The following is a 21,837-nucleotide window of genomic DNA, read 5'->3' on the forward strand; positions in this document are numbered from 1 at the left end:
AAGAATTACGCCAAGAGTTTCCCGAGAAGTTTCTCCAGGAAGTTCTTAACAAATTCTCTCCTGAGATTCTTTCAAGAATTTCCCTGGGATTGGCTCTGATATTACTAGAGTGGTTCATTTAAAAGTATTTTCTCATATTTCTCCAGCGATTCCACTGAAGATTTCGTCAAAAATCCCTGCTGGAATTGCTCTAGAAATTCCATTGAGGATATATGTTTTGTATCCAGAGACTTCTTTAGAGCCTTAGGGATTTCTCCTGGAAGCTCAGCAGGCCTTTTTTTCAAAAGTTTTTCCATGGAGTTTTCCAGAATGGGTAACTCTCGCTGAGACCGTCCCACTATTTACACCATGTCTTCAAAAATGTTTAAGGTGGAGATTTTCTGAAAGTCCCCCCCAAAAAAGTAAGAAAAATGCATTTGGTTTATCAATTTGATGGACCCCCCGTTAGTTAGAGCCACAACCATTTTTGCGGACCCCTCGATTTTGATCAATTGTTGGCTCATTTAAACCGTTATAACTCAAAAGTTTCTCCAAAAACCACCTCATAACAAAATGTTGTTGAAAAGAGGAAAGATAGGGCTACTATTTACAGTTATAAAAAGTTGGGTCGGCCATATTGATTTTGGCCGCCATCTTGGATTTTTATACCAAAACTGTTTTTTCACCATGTTGGCAACCACCGATTTTCAAAATTTTTGCGTCAATCGAAAGCAGGGACATTTTTACACAACATATCAAAAATTTAGAGATGTATCTTTTTCATATCAAAAGTTATCTGCACTTTTGTAAATCATGACACTTTAGCGCACTGGGCCAGGTGCCGGTTGTTTACATAAATGCAGCGTTATTTCACAGTGTTTACGAACAATTGTTTGAAATCTGAACCCACTAATGGAAAGCTGAAGGTTTAAGCTTTTCAAAACACCAAACAACTTTAAAAAGCAATGTCCGCATCATTGAGAAACAGTCAAAAACGGGAACGAACCTAAAATTCTCCCTAATTTGGCTGCAGGTGCCGTTGTGTATACAAGCAGGCGCCGACTTTGATGCTGTTGGGTGTCGTTGCCGGTGCGCAAGGAAATGTATGAAGAAAACGTGTCATGATTAACAAAAGTGCAGATAACTTTTGGTAGGAAAAAGATACATCTCTAAATTTTTGATATGTTGTGTAAAAACGTCCCCGCTTTCGATTGACGCAAAGATTTTGAAAATCGGTAGTTGCCAACATGGTGAAAAAACAGTTTTGGTTTAAAAATCCAAGATGGCAGCTAAAATCAATATGGGCGACCCATGTTTTTATAACCGTAAATAGTAGCTCTATCTTTCCTCTTTTCAACAACATTTTGTTATGAGGTGGTTTTTGGCGAAACTTTTGAGTTATAACGGTTTAAATGAGCCAACAATTGATCAAAATCGAGGGGTCCGCAAAAATGGTTGTGGCTCTAACTAACGGGGGGTCCATCAAATTGATTAACAAAATGCATTTTTGTTACTTTTTTGAGGAGGACTTTCAGAGAATCTCCACCTTGAACATTTTTAAAAACATGGTGTAAATAGTGGGACGGTCTCAGCGAGAGTTACCCAATGTTTCGAAAAATTATTTTAAAAATTTCACAAAAAAATCTTCGGAAACTCTTCTTAGAGTTTCTCCAAGAATTCTTTGAGAAATTCCTTAAGTGATTCCTGCAGAAATTCCTGCAACATTTTTTTTGAAAATTCTCCTGTGGTTTCGCCAGGAATATCTTTTGAGATGTCCTTAGAGATCCATGCAGAAACATCCTCTAGAATTCTTTCACAAGTTCTCCCAGAAATGGCACAAAAATTATTGAAGAATCCTTTAAGGAATCCTTGAAATGATTTCTGAGAAATCCCTGGAGGGTTGGCTCAAAAAAAATCGAAAGAATACTCTCAAGATATCCCTGGAAAAACCCTTGGAGATACCTGAAAACTCCTTGAAGATTTTTTTTTAATTTTCTGGAGGAATTCCTGGACAAAAATTCTTGAAGTAATTTCTGAAGTTACGTTTGGAGCAATTTCTGGATGAATGTTCTAGAAATTCCTGGAGGGGTTACTGGAAAAAATCGTCGAGGAATTTTTGAAGGGATCTCTTGAAAAATATCTGCACAAATACAAGCACTTCCCGAGCAGAAGAGAATAACAACAGCATAACAAAATGCGTTATTTTGGCAAAATAACTGCATAATGCAATTCGTAATTTTCATGTTATTACCATAACATATTGAGTTATAAACTTGTCTGTCATAAGCGGCAAAATAACAAAAAATTGTTCCTGGAAAATCAATGTAATAACATGTTTTGTTAGTGTCAATAACAACTTAATAACAGTGAATTTGGGAAATATTTCAATAACAAATTTTTATATTAAAGAGTTATTGATAACATTCCGAAAGCAAAATTAGTTATGATATCAAACGAACGCATATGCTGTTGAATAGTATGATGAAGTGGAGGCGATATGCGTACACTTATAAAAAAAGACAAAAAGACAATTACACCGTTTTCGACCTTGCGGCCTCTACAGACTGAACATTACAAACATACGACAACGGACAACACATATAACACCCAGTGGCTCAGTGGAGAATTTTCCGTTCGACGAAAAATTTTCCCCGACTGGAGCGGGAATGGAACCCACACTCCGAGGCTTACGAGACACCTAAACGACTGCCGCCGCTAACCGCTCGGCCAGGAAGCCCACCCGTGGTTAAATGGAAGCATGTACGCATATGGCCTTCACTTTAGCATCCTATTCTACATCATATATGACTTCGTGATGGCTGAGAATTCTATACATATTTAGACCAACATGTGAGAATGGTGGAACAATCATTGCGAACTTCAGTTTCTCTCTTCCTTAATAGGCGTATTTTCAACTATTCATGTAATCTTTTACCACAAATAGGTAGATCCGACTTCATCCTCTGGAACGACAAGGAAAACATGTGAAAATACAAAATATTTCTGAAAAATCTCATTCAAAACCATTTACAATTTTGGATTCAGCTGTCTGTATTAGCTTCGTTCAAACAAGTTTACTCAATAAGTTTGACATTTTTATCATTGAAATTCACATGTCAAAGGCGGAATCTGGAACGTCACTTTCAAAATCTTAAAAACCTTCCGTCTGCTATGTTCTCGTTTTGATGTTTGTAGGGTGCTGTGCCACTTGGGCAGTGGCTGGTATTTTGGGTACAACTCAGTCAATTTCAGAAATTTAGCAAAACCTCGCGCCGCGCAGCAGGGACTTTGTTTTGTACACATTACAGCACCTCCATGTCACGTAATATACCACACCTCTTATCAAATGCGATACCGTAAGCGTACCATACTTTGCGCACCTAGGGCCTAACTTTGCACATTTTTCAAAAAATCTTTAAACAATTTTTCTGGTGCATTATGCAAACTTTTTCCACGGAATACTAGCTAGTGATATGGGGCATGCACTTTGTCTCAGTTTGGATGTAATGATAAATGGAAGAGGAAGACAAATTGATGAGTGAATATGCAGTTGCTTTCCCTCACTCACGAAATGCTGTAAATAACGTTGTAGAATGACGTAGGTTTTATTTCAAAACTTGTTTTAGTTTTGATAGCAATACCATAAAGTATTTGTACACTCTTAATAATACAATAATAACCAAACTTGTTCCATAACAAAATGCAATATTGAAATGTTATTTAAGGGCTGTATACCAATTGATTGGTCATAACAAAATAAGATTGTCTAACAAAACATGTTATGGAAACGCAATATTTTGATAATTCAATAATAACAAAACAAGATATAAAAACAGGTTTTGTGATTTCGTAGTTATTAATTTGGTATTCCCCTCTGCTCGGGTTATATTGATGAAATTTTCCATAAATTTCTGAAGGTTTCACCGGAAGAAATCCTGAGGATATCTCTGAAGGAATTCTCAAAAAAATCTTATACTACATCCGAAGGGATTTGTGCACAAAACCAATTAAACTTCTACCTGGAGATTTTTTTTTAATGAAACGCTGCAGGAACAAAAAAAACAAACTGGAAGAATACTTTTCACACACGCGAACAGATCAGAACCAAATGTATATTTTTGAAGGAATCTTTACAATTGTTCCAACTAATGGGTATGGACGGTAAGGTGTCGTATCCCTCGCTCGGCAGTTCGAGGATCGACCGACAGAGAGGAAAACGTCAGATGATATACGGTGTCAACCGAGATGATATAGCTATAAGGCAAAACGTGAAAACCATATGCAATTTGATGTGCTTTATGTGCGGGGAATTATTATTGAATTATAAAGAGAATTTGGGTGATTTTGTGCATATTATACGAATTATTGATAGCAATTGTGCAAAATAGTTGGTGAGTGGGAAGATTAGGTGTATTTCTGGTGAACTCGGACCTAATTGCATAATGTTTATACTGTAGGTTAGATTCGGTTACAGATAGTTGATGAGATATCTTTATTGCGTTTCCATACGTTTACCCATATACGTTGTAAGTCTACAAAATTCATTATTAAACTAGCTAAACCTAATATTAAAACTATCTACAGTAGGGTCTGCGATAAGACATCGGCCTGAATCTCGTGCGTGAACTTGTCTGGAAGGGGAAAATTAATGTAAGACCTGATTATACTTAACCTTGAAAAGAATGAACTCTAAAATACATTATCCCTTTACAGCTTTGAGCGAAATCTCAAAAATCGCTTCAGAGAAGTTTTCTTATCACTCCACAATGGTCGGAAAAAGATAAAGTTCGGCCAAAACTCTTTTTATGTGTTTAATCGAAGTTATAGGTTGCCAAGATATGGTATATAGTGTTTTTAGTGTTTAAAAAGGGGTATTCAAAAATTACGTAATTTCAATAATTTCAAAAACGGTGAAAATCAGTGAACCCCATATTTTATGCGTTTTTTGTTAGAAAATCAATTCGGATTTAAATAAATGATCATCTTTCGATCAAATCCAATCAAGTTTGTTAAAAACGTGTGAAAAATGTGGAAAGATAAATTTTATTTCAGTAAAAAATGGAAAAATATCGTAAAATATATGAAAAAAACATGACTTTTTTAAATAGCTCTAATTTGAAAAACTGCAAATTTCTGCAAAATATTTAAACGTTTTTAGGCAGCTCTAAGCATGATGTTTAAGATGTACTATTCGAAATTGCGGCGACACGTGACGACACGAACCGTTTTTTAACTTAAAAATTCCCAAAATTTCTAAGGTACAATATATGAAAATTTGAAAAGTTTTGTGACATATTAATTTTGCACCATACGTGCATTCAAACAGTCCAATAACAAGCTTTCATATGCTGGATAACTTAAAACATATATTCCATTCTCAAAATATTATTATTTTACTTTTTTCGAATAATTCATTTTTCAATTTTATGACTTAGGCCACTTTGGCAGTGAAAATGTCATTGAAATACAAAAGCTGGTATTCTTTTAATTAAGAATCATAAAAGTACAGTACATTAACTTTGTTATAAGGTGAAATAAAGTTTAAAATTATCAATTTCGTTTTTTGAGAGTTTTGGCCGCCCCTTTGTATGGAGCCCGACCAATGTGCACTCCTAGTCCGAACACAATCTCAAAGATTAATTTCGGAAGCGCACGATGGCCCATAAGCAGCCGATGAACGACAGCTATTGCCTGTGCGAGTTGTGCCAGCAATCACCCTCCGCTGATCATGGTATGGTGGCATGCGACGAATGTGGAAAGTGGTTCCACTACATGTGCGCTAACGTCGACGAGTCGATAAAAGACCATCCCTGGTGCTGTGAGGGATGCCTGCTGGTGAGATCTCGACGGCATCGAAGCAGAGGTAGTTCCACGTCATCGAGACGTCGATTCCGGGAGCTGGAGCTCAAACGGCTGGATGAAGAATTCGCATTGCAACAAGAGTACATGCGGAAACGGTATGAGGTGATGGCTAAGGGGCCGTTCATAAACCACGTAGACTTTTTGGGGGGAGGGGGGGGGGGTCTGGCCAAAGTCTACGCTCCATACAAATTTCAAAATTTTTGTATGGACAAAAGTCTACGAGGGGGGAGGGGGGGGGGGTCTGAGATGGCCAAATTTTGGTCTACGTGGTTTATGAACAGCCCCTAAGTGTCTTGAGGACGACGAAGAGGACGATAGTGAGGTCGGTAGTTTGGTGAACAGCAGCGTAAGTAGGACGAGAAAGTGGATTAAGAGTCAGCGAGAGGCCGAGGGGAATTTTGGTCCCGGTAAAGCCTATAGTTTGCCTTCGATCCCGAACGAAGGTCCTAGCAACGTTGTAGGTCACATAGCGTCCTACACAGTCACACCATTCGGACGCCCAGAATCAAGATTGCCAGCTCGGAAGAATACTGTTGCGACCGAGGTCCCAATCGAAGCAAGTCTGCCTTGCTATGTACCGTCGTTTGCCGATCCTGTAGGATCCGTGTCAAGCCCACACGGGCTGGGGCGAAGTCAACCGCCAAGCCGAGCATCATCGATCGTTCATGCTCTGCAGCAAATGATCCCACCGAGTTCGATTCAGCAGGGTCATTCCGATATCCGAAATGTTAATTTCCATGCGCCGATGGTGAACCACCAATCAGTCCCAAGAGATGAACAATCCCACCGGGTGGTCAGGCCAACAGGTGGTCCGAATGCAGCTCAACTTTCAGCGAGACAAGTGTGGCCTAAACGACTGCCGGCATTTTCTGGAGCGGCGGAGGAGTGGCCCATCTTTATTAGTTCGTATGAGAGCTCGAACACCGCGTGCGGGTTTTCTGAGGTAGAAAACCTCATTAGACTGCAGGAGAGCCTGAAGGGTCCGGCGCTGGAGATGGTCCGCAGCAGGCTGGTGCTACCGGCGAACGTACCGAAGGTTGTCGAAACTTTGCGTCGTGTCTACGGGAAACCAGAAGTGCTCATACGTTCGCTAATCTCAAAGGTGCGAATGATAGATCCGCCGAAATCTGATCGACTGGATACTGTCATAAAACTCGGGATTGCCGTGCAACAACTGTGCGACCACTTGGACGCCGCCAATCAACAAGACCACCTCCGAAATCCCGTGCTGTTGGAAGAGCAGGTAGAAAAGTTGCCTGCCAGTTTCAAGTTGGAGTGGGTACGCTTCAAGAAGGACGAAGATCAAGTGTCTATACGCACCTTCGGTGACTTTATGGAGAAGCTGGTAGACGAAGCTAGTGAGGTGACACTTCTAAATACTTCGTCTGAACCCGCGATGAAACAGGAGAGAAAATCATCAACGAAGCCGAAAGGGTTCGTACATACGCACAGTGAAGCGGGACCAAACGTCTCAACTAAAGCTGAAGCTGTTAAGCTGGGCGATGATAAGCTGTGCGCGACATGCTCTAAAGCTGGACACCGCGCGCGAAATTGTGAGGAGTTTAAAAGGCTGGCACCGAACGAACGTCTCCGACTGGTGAGGGATCGACAGCTGTGCGCTGTGTGTCTATATAGTCACGGAAGCATGCGTTGTCGCAACAAGATGCTGTGTAACGTTCCGGGCTGCAATGCAAAACACCATGCCCTACTACACCAGACCGAGAAACCGGAGGAATTGAACTGCATGATGCATCAGCGAATCAACAAATGCTCTGTCGTCTTCCGCGTCGTACCAGTCATCCTTATTAACGGGTCAAAGGAAGTTGCAACCTTTGCCTTTTTGGATGAGGGTTCGTCTAAAACGCTATTGGAGAGCAGCATGGCGAAGCAGCTGGGACTTAGAGGTGCGGTCAGACCACTGGATCTGAAGTGGACTTCTGGAGTTACCAGAACCGAAAAAACCTCGATGAACGTACGTCTGACGGTGCTGGGAAAAGGATCGCCCACGCGATATTTGCTGGAAGATGTACACACCGTAGAACGTCTAAATTTGCCCAAACAGAGTGTGAACTTCACTGACCTAGTTGCGAAGTTCGAACATCTGCATGGATTGGTGGTCGAGGATCAAGTGAACGCTGAACCTACTATCTTGATCGGTTCAGACAATCTCGACTTGATGGCTCCGATAGAATCGCGGATTGGGAGAACGGGAGAACCAGTAGGGCTGCGCTGTAAGCTTGGATGGACAGTCAGCGGACCTGTTACCTCAAGCGGTACAGAAGAATACTGTGGCGTGCATCAATGCGACCTGTTGATGGATCAATCCCTGAAGAACTACTTCACCATGGAAGAGGCTGGGATTACTTGTCCGTATCGTGTGGAATCTGAAGAAGACCGCAGGGCTCGCGGAATTTTGGAGGAAACTACAAGACGTGTCGGAAACCGGTTCGAAACCGGTCTTTTGTGGCGAACAGACAAAATCCAGATGCCGGACAGCTACTCCATGGCGTACCGCCGAATGCAAAGTTTGGAGCAACGTTTCCGGAAGAATCCGGACCTGCAACTGAAGGTCGCCGAAGCAGTCAAAGGATTCGTTGAAAAGGGGTATGCTCACAAAGCGTTACCTGGAGAACTTCGTAGCAGCAAACCGGGACAAGAGTGGTATTTGCCCTTGAACGTAGTGGTCAACCCGAAGAAACCAGAGAAGATTCGGCTAACGCTGGATGCCGCTGCCAAGGCTGGTGGAACTTCACTTAATGATATGCTGCTCAAGGGCCCAGATATGCTCGTCTCCCTTGTGGATATCATCAACTACTTCAGAGGGCGGAGAATCGGGTTCGGAGGCGATGTGAAGGAAATGTTTCTGCAGATCGGGATGCGCCAACCAGATACACGATTCCAAAAATTCCTTTTTCGACAAGACACCTCTCAAAATCCTGACGTGTACGTCATGGACGTCGTCATATTCGGAGCTAAGTGCTCACCGTGCAACGCTCACTTCACGAAGGACATCAATGCACGTGAGCATGCTGATCAGTTTCCAGCCGCCGCAGAGGCCATCCTCAAGCGTCATTATGTCGATGACTATTTTGATAGTGCGGACAGCGAGGACGAGGCGATTCAGCGAGCACGGGAAGTAAGGGAAGTTCATTCGCTCGGAGGGTTTGACATCCGTAATTGGGTGAGTAATTCACCTAAAGTACTCACGGCGCTGGGAGAGGAAAAAGGATCCACCAAGGCACTATGCTACGACAAATCAACGGAATCAGAGCGAGTGCTAGGGTTACTTTGGGAACCCAAAGAAGACGTGTTCATCTTCACTATGGGGCTGAAAGAGAAGTTGATCCCATACCTTGTGGACGAAATTCGACCGACCAAGCGTATTATTCTGCAATGCGTCATGAGCTTCTATGACCCTGTGGGATTCCTCTCTCCCTTGCTGGTGCATGGGAAGATCATCATCCAGGAGACCTGGAGAAGCGGGACGGAATGGGATGAACCAGTGACGGACGAAATTTTCGAAAGGTGGCAAAGCTGGACAAGAGTTCTTCCAAATATCGAGAAGGTGAAGGTTCAACGTTGTTTCTTTGGGGACGAATCCATCAAGAATATATCTTCAGTTCAGCTACACATCTTCTGCGACGCCGGAGACGATGCCTACGGATGCGTCGCGTATCTGCGGTATCAAGTAGCGGAAGACATCCGCTGCTCTCTGGTGGGTTCCAAAGCCAAGGTTGCCCCTCTGAAGCTGACTTCGACTCCTCGATTGGAACTGCAAGCTGCGATAATCGGGGCAAGGATGATGAACACGCTGTTGGTAACCTTGCCGGTTCCAATTCAGGAGCAATTTCTGTGGGTAGACTCGACTACGGTTCTTTCTTGGATTCGGTCAGACAACCGTAAGTACAAACCGTACGTAGCGCACCGGATTGCAGAAATACTACACACGACGGAGATCAACACCTGGAGGTACGTTCCCTCCAAGCAGAACGTAGCCGACGATATTACGAAGTGGGGGCCGGGAACCACAGTGGAACCGGAAGGCAGATGGTTCAACGGACCGCCTTTTCTTCGTCAACCGATGGATTTATGGCCGGAGCAACCTCAGACTAAGTCGACGGTAACCGAGGAACTCAGAGCATGTTATTTGTTCCATCATATTGCGATCACGCAGCCCATTATTGACGTGGCCCGCATTTCGAAGTGGAAGATTCTTCTGAGGACGGTTGCTTTGGTATACCGCTTTATTTCGAACTGCAGGCGTAGGCGTGCTGGTCTACCAATCGAAGCTTTGAGAACCGCTGAGGATACGAAATCGTCTATGTCAGCCGTGCTACTGGAAATACAGCAGGAGGAGTTAGCGAAAGCGGAACGTTTGCTATGGCGGATGGCACAGGCCGAAGCGTTTCCGGACGAAGTTAAGATTTTGAAGAAGAACAAGGAGCTTCCATTCGATCAGTGGATATATATTGAAAAGTCGAGCGAATTATACAAAACTTCGCCATTTCTGGACGAGGATGACGTTATTAGGATGGAAGGCAGGACATCTCCGGCAGTGTTCGTCCCGACTCATACTCGATTCCCCGTCATACTTCCGAAGAATCACATCATTACTTCGAAGATATTGGAGGATTTTCACATCCGGTACGCCCACGGATCAAAGGAAACCGTAGTGAACGAAGTACGGCAAGAATACTTCATTCCGAAACTACGAACAGCAGTTGGCAAGGTTATCAGTAGCTGTATGAGGTGTCGGCTACGCAAAACTAAGCCGAGTGTGCCACGGATGGCACCGCTGCCCATTCAACGAATGCAGCCTTTCGTTCGAGCCTTCAGTTACGTGGGGCTCGACTATTTCGGGCCAATCGACGTTACCGTGGGAAGACGCACGGAAAAACGCTACGTTGCTCTTTTTACTTGCCTGGTCGTGCGAGCTGTTCACTGTGAAGTCGCGTACAGCCTGAGCACAGAGTCTTGCAAACATGCAATAAGGAGATTCATCAGTCGCCGTGGTGCCCCCATCGAAATATTTTCGGACAACGGTACGAATTTTCAGGGGGCCAGCCGAGAACTACGGAAGGAGATCGAAAGGATAGGTCGAGATTGCGCAAACACATTTACTGGTTCAAAAACAAAGTGGACCTTTAACCCACCGTCTGCCCCTCACATGGGAGGAGTATGGGAGCGGATGGTGCGGTCCGTTAAGGAAGCAATGGCGGCTTTGAGTGATGGACGGAGAATGACGGATGAAATTTTGGTCACGACCCTGGCTGAAGCGGAATTCCTGGTTAACTCGCGACCGTTGACATACTCTGGAACAGAAGATGCCGAATTGGATACGATTACTCCGAATCATTTTCTGCTGGGATCTTCGTCAGGTGAACACCAGCCATTCCATGCAGCGATATCTTTGGCAGAGGAACTGAGAAGCAGCTATAAGCGGTCCCTGGCGTTGGCGAATGAATTTTGGAATAGGTGGTGTAAGGAGTATTTACCGACATTGAACCAACGAAGCAAGTGGAACGTAGATAGTAGGTCGGTGAAGGTGGGCGATCTAGTCTTCATCATGGATGATGGTAAAGGTGCTGCAAGGGTTCGGGGCATAGTCGAAGAAGTGTACACCGGCGTAGATGGACGTATACGACAAGCTGTAGTTCGAACGAAAGGAGGAGTCTTCAAAAGACCAGCATCGAAGTTAGCAGTTCTTGAGTTAGTAGATAAACCTGGTGCAACAACCGAGGAGAAGTGTGACCAGGGTTTATGGGCAGGGGCGTGTTCCAACTAATGGGTATGGACGGTAAGGTGTCGTATCCCTCGCTCGGCAGTTCGAGGATCGACCGACAGAGAGGAAAACGTCAGATGATATACGGTGTCAACCGAGATGATATAGCTATAAGGCAAAACGTGAAAACCATATGCAATTTGATGTGCTTTATGTGCGGGGAATTATTATTGAATTATAAAGAGAATTTGGGTGATTTTGTGCATATTATACGAATTATTGATAGCAATTGTGCAAAATAGTTGGTGAGTGGGAAGATTAGGTGTATTTCTGGTGAACTCGGACCTAATTGCATAATGTTTATACTGTAGGTTAGATTCGGTTACAGATAGTTGATGAGATATCTTTATTGCGTTTCCATACGTTTACCCATATACGTTGTAAGTCTACAAAATTCATTATTAAACTAGCTAAACCTAATATTAAAACTATCTACAGTAGGGTCTGCGATAAGACATCGGCCTGAATCTCGTGCGTGAACTTGTCTGGAAGGGGAAAATTAATGTAAGACCTGATTATACTTAACCTTGAAAAGAATGAACTCTAAAATACATTATCCCTTTACAGCTTTGAGCGAAATCTCAAAAATCGCTTCAGAGAAGTTTTCTTATCACTCCTAGTCCGAACAACAATAATACCTAAAATAACTGGAAATTTACAGGTATTTAAAGTAAAACAATCCTTGAGAAATTCTAAGGAATAGATCTGAAGTAATTTCTGCAGGACTTGTTGATAGAATATTTAAAAAAAAATCTGAAAGAATCCTGAAGGAATGTCTAATTGAATTTAAAGCTATACCAGGAGGAATACATGAAGGAACTAATGAAAAAAAAACTCCTGGCGAAAATGCCAAAAGAATCTCTTGAGAATTTCTAAACAAATTACCAGATGAATGTCTGAGGAAATCTCAGATTGAGTTTAACGGGAAGGGACCTCTGGAAAAGGTTAAGCAATGAAAAAGTTTCTGAAAAAAGGCAAAATTACTAAAGAAAACCTCTAGAGGAATTCCTGAAAGAATCCCTGAGAAAAGATTGCACATTTTGAAGAAGCGTATGGAAGAATTCCTGAAGATGCCCTTAGAGAAATTCCGAGAAGTATTTCTTGACCAATTTCTTAAAGACGAAGTTTCGGAGAAGTTCCAGGAAAAATTCCTAGAATAAATTCTGACTACATTTTTGAAAAAAAAAACTTTCAGGGAAATACATGAAGAAATACAAGCATGAACTTATGTAGCAATCCTTGAAAGAATTTCCTGTAGAATTCCTTGAAGAATCCCATGAGGAATTTTGGAAGGAATTTCTGAGGATTCCCGTAGTATAGTTTTAAGAATCAAATTTCTTGAGATACTCCTAAAGTAGTCCTTGGGAAAATATCTAAAAGAATCTCTGGAGGAATCCCCGGAGAAGTTTTAAAATAAATTTCAGGATTCTTAACAGATTCTAAGAGGAATCTTAGGAGGAATTCTAGCTATAACCATTCTAAGAAATCCTTAGCGAATCTTTTTTTTGTAAACATTTCTGATTTTTTTTTAATAAATTCGGAAAGAATCCAAAAAGGAATATGTGGTGATGTCCCTGGTGGTAATCCTGAAGAATTTTCCAAAAAAAATCAAGAAGAATGATTGCTAAACTCATTAAAACAATCCAGCAAGAATGTCCTTTTCGTGATAATTACAGAAAAAAGTTAATTGTCAGTGCATGGAGGGATGTTCCAGAATAATTCTTTATTAGGTGCAATAGTGGAATTTCTATGGACAGTACACCCTGAGATGCTCCAAAATTGCTCCATAGTGGTTCATGATCAAACCTATTTCATTTGTCTCGCTAGGAAATCAACCTACGATCGACGAGATTTCTTGGTTCTTGGTACTGACACTGACTGTTCGTAAACATTCGTCGCCGTTACATGCAGCATGGATGATATACTATCGCCGGCCTGTCCAATCGCACCACCAGCAGAAAATAGTGCGCAAAAACTGCACTGCACTATAACGACTACGCGCAGCCACACGGTTAGTAGACCCCAGCGCTATCCCGTAGCGTTCGCCTGCCCGGGGGATGAAGGTCATACTTTCGTTTGATGTAGCGTGAAGGTATTTTTAGCGTTCGTTCGAACCAAGGGGAGGATGGAAGACAGTATCTTCTCTAGTTGTTGCTGCGATACCCGCCAATAACATCTCCGGTCTGGTGCGGAGAATAAACAGCAGTTCATGCGTGTGTGGGGCAGCCACACATGATTTGTTTATTACGACCGGGAAGTTCGAACTACCATCTGGTCAGGATGGGTGCAACAGGTGTCCGCGTGTTAGCGAGTGCTAAGTGAGCGGTTTGTTTTGAGAAGAACGATCGGTCAGATGAGCGGTTTGCTTTGAAACATCACCTAACTTCTTCTTCTCCTAGGTGTAACGTCCCCATTGGGACAAAGTCCACGTCTCAGCTTAGTGTTCTATGAACACTTTCACAGTTACTAACTGAGAGCTTCCTCTATCCTCTTGCGATTGTCAGCCAGATCAAATTTCTGTCGACTTCTTTTATTTCCTTGATGAGGCTGCGCCGCCATGAGCCACTGGGTCTACCTCTGCTGCGATGCCCTGCTGGTTCTAACGCTTGTTTGCAGATTTCGTTCCAGCCCCTGCGTAGAGTGTCGCCGACCCACCTTCACTTTCACTCCAGAGTTTCTGTCGCTATCGGTTTTACGTCGCGTAGCAAGCAAGCAAGCGGGCGAAGATCAAAAGTGAGTCAGTCTTGTAAAGTATTTCGCACGAGTAGGTTGCATCTTTTGCATCCTTCCTCATTTGTGGAAAGATTCGGCCGGCGGAGTTGGTTGCAACGCGCAATAGATGAGAGATGGGAGATAGGAGACGATGATGATGATGAACGATGAGTGAAGGGGGACGGGTCCAAATACCTTGAGTTTAGCTCAGCAGTGGATGGTTGGGATCAATCCTGCCCCCAACATCGGATGAAAAGTTGGCTCCAATTACTCGGTGGAATCCATGCACAATTGCCTCTTCAATTCGGTGGTTTCTTCGGGTTGTAGATTTCACTGTTCACTACAAACTCGCGGCGTTTGGTTTAAAATAATATACTTTATTTAACAAAGTCGGCATCATGCAAAAACTCGGTTTATTGAACTTATTCACTATTTAATTTTTGGCCTAACATTACGAACTAACACAACTTAACATAACAAATTAAAATTGACCGTGGGTCTACTGCCCATGCTGCCCGGTTGTCTGGTTGAATTGCACTGAAGTTCGGTCCAGCTCGTTCAGCCAGTCTGCCCTCCGGAGATGAGATGCGATGTTATCGCTGGCAAGAGAACTCTCACCGCTCTTATCAGGCTTATGTTGCCTCCTTATCACTCCCGTTGCACAGGAGCCTCCGATGATGGTGATGATGATGACGATGACCACCGATGGCGCTTGACCTGCAGTTTCGTATGGCTGAGAGCAGGTAGCTGGTTTGCGGTTCTCCGAGCCGGTAGGTAGCCGATCGTATCACCACCGTTGACCATTGGAAGTGTGATAAATGCTGGGTTTACTTGAGCTGCGCTTCGATTGCTTGCGAGGGTAACAGGGTTGTAGTTCGTGGCGTTGTGGTACTCTCAAACACCCTCACCCACCCTGAAATTCGTCGAATTTCTGAAAATAGAAAGCAGATCCTCTTCGACGGGATGGGATGCTGGGTTAAGGGAAGGACTATTGAGATGAGCTGTCGGTTTGAGTCGGCTGTAGGCTATCATTTTCTGGAAGCGGCAGGATGCAAAGTTTTTCGACCGGTCGAACCAAAAGACCAGTAGCAGTTTTAAGGGTTACTACCCTAACTACTCCATCGTTCCCAGGATGGACTTCAACGATGCGTCCCATTCTCCACTTCATGGGGGGTTGGTTCTCGTCCTTGATTACTACCAGCTTGCCTACGTCAACTTGAACTGGTGGTTGCCACCGCTTGGTCCTGGCCTGCAATTGACAAAGGTATTCCCTACGCCATCTCTTCCAAAAATCCTGCAACCTCCTTTGAGTGAGCTGCAGGGCGTCCAAACGGTTGAGTGGAAGTTCTCCTAAATCTGGGTCAGGGATCGACTGAAGGGATGAACCGATCAGGAAGTGAGCAGGCGTCAATGGTTCAAGGTCGTTGGGATCGTCGGACAGAGGCGTAAGGGGGCGAGAGTTGAGGCAAGCTTCGACCTGGGTGAGTAACGTGCTGAAATCCTCAGGTGATACGGGTGTTTCGCCCAAAACTCGCAGAAGATGGTGCTTAGAGGAACGAACGGCTGCCTCCCATAAGCCTCCAAAGTGGGGGGCGCTCGGGGGAATGAAGTGCCATTGAATGCCGTCTTTGGCACATTCTTTGGACACCGCTTCGTGGTGGTCCCGGTTCTTCAACAGCTTCAGGAGATCTTGCAGTTTGTTTCGTGCACCGACAAAATTTGTGCCATTGTCGGAATAAATTCTTTCACAACGGCCTCTCCTTGCCACAAACCGGCGAAGGGCTTGAAGAAAACGGTCAGTGGATAGATCTGACACAAGTTCTAAATGAACCGCTTTCGTGCACAGGCAAACAAATATAGCTACGTAAGCCTTAATTGTACCGCGGCGAGGAACGGGACGCAGGTGAACTGGTCCGAAATAATCGACACCAGTAGTTGAAAAGGGACGTGCAACAGTTACTCGTGCCGCCGGTAAGTCTCCCATGAATTGCTGGATTGGCGACGGCTTGGAGCGGAAGCATCTTTGGCACTTGTTAACGATATTCCGCACAACACTTCTTCCTCCTAACGGCCAGAATCGGAGCCTTACAACACTCAACATCAGCTGTGGTCCAGCATGAAGCAAGCGTTCGTGGTAGTGTTGAAGAAGTAACCGAGTGAAAGGATGTCGAGCTGGAAGGACGGCCGGGTGTTTTGTATCTTCTGACTCCAGGGAATGCTTTAACCGCCCACCCAGTTTGAGCAGTTGATCCTTTGTGAGGAAAGGGTTGTACCATCGTAAACGTGATTTCTTAGCGACCGGTTTTCCTTCAGAGAGCGCCTTGAACTCCTCAGCGAACTCTTCCTTCTGTACCAGACGAATTAGGGTGTTCTCCGCTTCACGCAGCTCTGAAGTAGAAAGAAATCCTGAGTTGCTCCTTTGTGAGGATGGTAGTCGAAGTAGCTTCATAAGCCGCAACCAGTATGCGGTACGACGAATGAGGTCTGAATACGACGAGAACTTCCGGAAATACTCATGGTTGAACTCGGCGACTGTGGAAACCATTCCTGCGACAACTGTTCGTCGTTTTTCTTCTTCTACTTCTGCTGTGGATGAAACCTCCGGTGATCGAGGCCATTGATCCGAGTTTTCCCGCAGCCATGCAGGTCCTTGCCACCAGAAGTCATTGTTTAGGATGTCTTGGGGTGCGATACCTCGGGAAATCAGGTCTGCTGGGTTTTGTGTTCCAGGAACATGACTCCACTGATAGCCCTCGGTGATAGTTTGGATTTTCGCGGTACGGTTGGCAACAAATGTCGTCCAAGTGGTTGGAGGAGCCTGGATCCATCGAAGAACGCACGTGGAATCTGTCCAGAAGTGACATGTTGCTGATATTCTAATCGAATCACGAACCTTCTCGAAGAGTTCTGCTCCCAAAACCGCTCCGCAAAGCTCCAATCGTGGTATTGTCTGGCATTTTAGTGGGGCAACCTTAGATTTGGAAGAAAGAAATCGAACCTTCACCCTTCCTTCTGCATCTTTACTCCGGATATACAGACAAGCACCGTAAGCTTTTTCCGAGGCATCGGAAAAACAGTGGATTTCAATGGAAACTGCATCTTGGATAATTACGCAACGCTCGATACGAGGTTGGTTGAGCAGCGGCAGTTGTTCGTGAAAATTTCTCCACGCCTCACCCACCGTTGGTGGTACGGTCTGGTCCCAGCCGAGCGGTTGCCCGTCTTCGTCACGTATGGTCCACAGCTGTTGCATGAAAACCTTCGCCGTAGTAATAACGGCACCCAGGAGGCCTAGAGGGTCGAAAAGGGTCGCAATGACTGACAATATGGCTCGTTTGGTGAGGATAGCGCCAGTTTCCAGAGTGGGAATGGTGAATTGAAACCCGAGAATGTCCGTAGAAGGGAACCAGGTCAATCCCAAAGTTTTCACTGAAGGATCTGGGTCCAAATTAATCCCATCTGGTGTACGGATGGCCAAGTTTTCTTCTGGAACTCCGGCTAGTGCTAACGGGCAGTTGGACGCCCATTTCCGTAGTTGAAATCCTCCTCCTGACAACATCGTATTTAGCTGCCCTTGCAACTCCGTGGCGGTTTCCACATCGTTCGCACCCGTGATGACGTCATCCATATAGGTGTCTTCCATGGCCGCTCGTGCCGCGAGCGGAAATCTTCCTTCCTCATCCAGTGCGAGCTGCCGAAGTGTCCTTGTGGCCAAAAAGGGTGCTGGCTTCGTTCCGTACGTCACTGTGTTCAGCTCAAACGTATGAACGTCTTCCGATGGTGAGTTTCTCCAGAGAATACACTGCAGTGGGCGATCTTCTGGACGGACGATGATTTGCCGAAACATTTTTTCCACATCCGACACCAACATGATTTGCTTGGTCCGACAGCGGAGGATTATGGATCGAAGATCTTCCTGAACTACCGGCCCCACCAGTAGCACGTCGTTTAGTGAGACTCCTGTTGCCGTTTTGCACGAAGCATCAAACACTACCCGAACCTTCGTTGTGGTTGAAGCTTCTTTTACCACGGGATGGTGTGGCAAGTAGCACCGTTTGATTAAAGTCTCCGAAGCCTCGTCTATCAATCTCATGTGTCCTAGATCGAGATATTCCGCCATAAACGCAACGTACTGTTCTCGGAGCGATGAGTCCCGAGCCAATCTTCTTTCGGTCCCTTGGAGTCTCCGGAATGCTATGTCCCTCGATTCGCCTAATCGTAACAGAGCATCTTCCGTCCTTGGTAAAGCGACCGTGTACCGACCGCTAGGCTCCCGTTGAACCGTGCTGGAGAACCATTTCTCGCAACGTACCTCCTCTGGTGAATAAGCCTTGCCTGTCCCTACCTCTTCGCAGGACCAAAAGCGAGTGATCAGAGTTTCCAAATTGTCCAGCGTGGAAACGTTGCAGCTGATGTGTAGGGAACGAGCTGGAACCGAAATACCGCCGCTGACTACCCAACCGAACACGGACTCGGTGAGGGCTGGGAGTTGTTCCCCTAGGGAAATCCTCCTTCCAGATTCGAAAAACTCGAAAAAACACTCGATACCGAGCACGAGGTCCACCACGCTCGATTCGAAGAATGTAGGATCCGCCAGTTGAATCCCACTTGGAAGAGTCCATGTATCCGTGTTGATAGCGGTTGTTGGGAGATTCACTGTGACTTTTGGAAGGACTAGAAAGCCTAACTCACGAGAGAAGTCGGAAACTCGTGACCGAAGAACCGCTTGAATTCTTTGCCGAACCTTGGTAGCCGCTTGACCAATTCCTGCCACCGAAATGTCTACCCGATCTCGATGAACTTGTAACCGTTGACTCAATCGCTGTGTAATGAAATTACTTTCGGATCCGGAATCCAACAGTGCACGAGCCGGGAAACGATTGCCAACGTCGTCCTCGATCATCACAACTGCTGTTGCCAAAAGAACCTGTGTTGGATGTTGGTGTGCTGCAGCGGATACTGCAGTTTCCGTGGCTGCCACATTAGCCACTTGGGAGTTGGATTCTTGTTGTTCCTTGGAATTCGACGGCTTGTTGCCCCCAGCAACTGCCGCAACCTTGGGTTCCTTTTCCTTCTCCTGCTTGAAACAGACCAGGGTATGGTGACGCCCCTTACAGTTTCGACAGGAGTATTTGGATTGGCATTCCTTAGCCTGATGTCCCACCCTGAAACAGTTCCGACACAGGCCATGGGACCTCAGGAGACCATCCCTGTTGGATACTGTCATCCGTTGGAATTCGTTGCACTGGAAGAGGAGATGATCCGATGAGCATGCAACGCAGCGTCCCTTAGACGCCTGGGTGGATTGGGAAGAACTGTAGCTTGCCTTCATGAATGGTTGCCTCGATTTTGATTGTTGTTGCTGCTGACCGACACCCCTAGTATCGGTGGATTTCGGTGGAAGACTCTCCAAAACCTGGATTCGACGCCGCAGAAACTCGAACAAATCCTCTAGGGTGTCCTGCGCCTTCGTGGATGAGACCTCTTCCCACCCCCTACGCGTAACCGGGTCCAATCGTGCTGTAAGGATGTTCACCAATAGAAGATCCTTGTATTCGTTCGGTTGAACGACCTGGTCCAGGGTCTGCACGATTCGTTCGAAGCCTTCTACTAGGATGTGTAGCTCGGCTCCGGATTCCTTGGAAAGTGTGGGCAGTTTGAAGATACCTTGCACCTGCCGCTTCCTTAGCTGCTTGCTATTATTGTAGCGCTTCAGCAGCGAGTCCCATGCCACCTGGTAGTTGGCCTTCGTGATTGGAAGAGGATCAATCAGGGCCTTGGGTTCACCCTGGAGACAGCCTTTCAAATAGTGGAATTTTTCCACTTCCGGTAGATCCACCTTCCAGTGGATGAGCGACGTGAATAGGTCGCGGAAGCTCAGCCAATCATCGATATCGCCGTTGAACGTCTGCAGTTTGATCTGCGGCAGACGGACGTGATCGCTGGTGTTCGATGGTGCTCCATCAGCAGCACGAACAGGCTGCTCCAGAATCGGAGGTTTCTGAAGCTCCTTGATCTTGTCCATAAGGAAGGACTTGACCTGGTAGTATTGGTCGCTGAACTCCACACGTTCCTTCTCCAACGAAGCCTTTTCGGGATTGTAGTCCTCGTGTGCGTAGATCTCCACCATGGTTTCGCTGTAGGCCTCCCACAGCTCATCCAGTTTGCCCATGCGAATTTCCACTTCAGTACCACTGTTGGCATCGGAAAATGCCTGAGCGAAGCGGTAGATGTCGTTGAAGTTTAACTGGACCTCCTTCAGCCTTGCCGTCAAAGCCCTCATCGACGGCGCCTTGGTTGCTCCAACGACCGGTGACATGTCAGGATATCGTGATTTGCACAGAAAGAGAGAGGTGCGGTGTAGTATACTGCAAAAGCCTAGCTTCGCCAGGCATATACTATCTTAATTTACCCGGAGAAACGAGTAGTGGTGCTCCAAACGAAAGAACCGCATCCGCGTGACGTCACACGCTCGATATCCGATCGACGACAACTCAACAGCAATGAAGTGGACCAAAGAGGAAAGCAAGCAGTGTAGTAGGCAGAGTGTAGACCTAGCTTCGCTAGGCATATACTGCGTAAATTTACCCGACAAAACAGATAGCGGTGCTCCAATGGTTCAAACGAATTATCACGCAAGCAGGTCTGTATCCAAAACGTCTCAATGCCCAAAGCGTCTCAATGCAGCAACCACTCAATCAAAGGATGAATGAAGAGGAGAGATTGTGGTGTAGTATCCAAAGTGAATGGCTTCGGCCAGGCATATACTGCACAACTCACCACAGGAAAAATATACTGCACCAATAATCGATTTCAGTCCCAGCGATCCCAGCCAAAAACGTCCAAAATCCAATCCCAATCCACAATTTGAAGCTCAAAGTCGGAGGAGCCCAGAAGGGCAAGCAGGGCTCAGCGATCAGAGAGGTAAGACGAAGAGGTTTGGATGCAATCAAAATGGTGTATTTTCCATTGCCTAGCTTCGGCAGTACACTAATGTAAATTTACCTTGGCAAAAATAGTTCGATGCTGCCTCTCTGCGCCGAAACCGCCCCGATGGTCGATGGTGTCCTCGCTGGCTTGGGCTATCCGACGTAGACCTCGATTGTGATGGGGACCAGCCTTAATGCCGATCAATGGACTCTCATTCACCAGATGGGTAGCCGGTCGATGACCTCCGTTGACCTTCGAATGGTTGGTTTGCCCAGACGTCTCAGCGATTGATTTTCCACTAATCGTAAACGGATGCACTACCACGGCTGTGGCTTTCGATTGGGCCTTGATGCACTTGGATTGAGGGAATTCCTGCCCTCGGATGCCTCTGTCCAGTCGGTGAATGCAGAAGGCCGTTCCAGCTGCGATTACACCGTATCCTCGGCAAATGTTGAATTCACGGTCCAGATCACACACAGAGAAAACCAGGTGTTAGAAGGGAGTAATTTTCCTAGCTTGGCTGGACATATAGTAGTAAGGGTTCACTAACCTGCAGGAAAATCCCTTTGGCT

General features: G+C 45.3%; 3 protein-coding genes across 4 annotated transcripts in view; 2 read left to right on the top strand and 1 right to left on the bottom strand.

Annotated features, from left to right (window-relative positions):
• The window catches only part of LOC109429338 (lutropin-choriogonadotropic hormone receptor), a 208,604-nt gene that overhangs the window by 16,069 nt on the left and 170,698 nt on the right, over positions 1–21,837 (top strand). The gene's annotated exons all lie outside the window — the stretch shown is intronic.
• On the top strand, positions 5,635–11,626 carry LOC134291715 (uncharacterized). The gene is made up of 2 exons (XM_062859835.1): positions 5,635–5,943; positions 6,140–11,626. Exons 1-2 carry the CDS (start codon positions 5,635–5,637, stop codon positions 11,624–11,626), a joined length of 5,796 nt encoding a protein of 1,931 aa, XP_062715819.1.
• LOC134291718 (uncharacterized) lies at positions 14,835–20,654 on the bottom strand. Its single transcript, XM_062859839.1, has 2 exons — positions 15,722–20,654; positions 14,835–15,052 (listed from the first exon to the last, which is right to left on the bottom strand). Exons 1-2 carry the CDS (start codon positions 20,652–20,654, stop codon positions 14,835–14,837), a joined length of 5,151 nt encoding a protein of 1,716 aa, XP_062715823.1.

This window comes from Aedes albopictus, chromosome 1 (genome assembly GCF_035046485.1).
Source record: "Aedes albopictus strain Foshan chromosome 1, AalbF5, whole genome shotgun sequence".
NCBI classification, from domain to species: domain Eukaryota; kingdom Metazoa; phylum Arthropoda; class Insecta; order Diptera; family Culicidae; genus Aedes; species Aedes albopictus.

What these genes read in the sequence shown, in the direction of transcription:
- LOC134291715 (XM_062859835.1), top strand. Translation starts at nt 5,635, where the DNA reads ATGGCCCATAAGCAGCCGATGAACGACAGCTATTGCCTGTGCGAGTTG. An exon ending in ACATGCGGAAACGGTATGAG is followed by an intron (nt 5,944 to 6,139) that starts GTGATGGCTAAG and finishes AAGTGTCTTGAG; the next exon opens with GACGACGAAGAGGACGATAG.
- LOC134291718 (XM_062859839.1), bottom strand. Translation starts at nt 20,654, where the DNA reads ATGTCACCGGTCGTTGGAGCAACCAAGGCGCCGTCGATGAGGGCTTTG. An exon ending in GCCTGCTCACTTCCTGATCG is followed by an intron (nt 15,053 to 15,721) that starts GTTCATCCCTTC and finishes ACGAAACTGCAG; the next exon opens with GTCAAGCGCCATCGGTGGTC.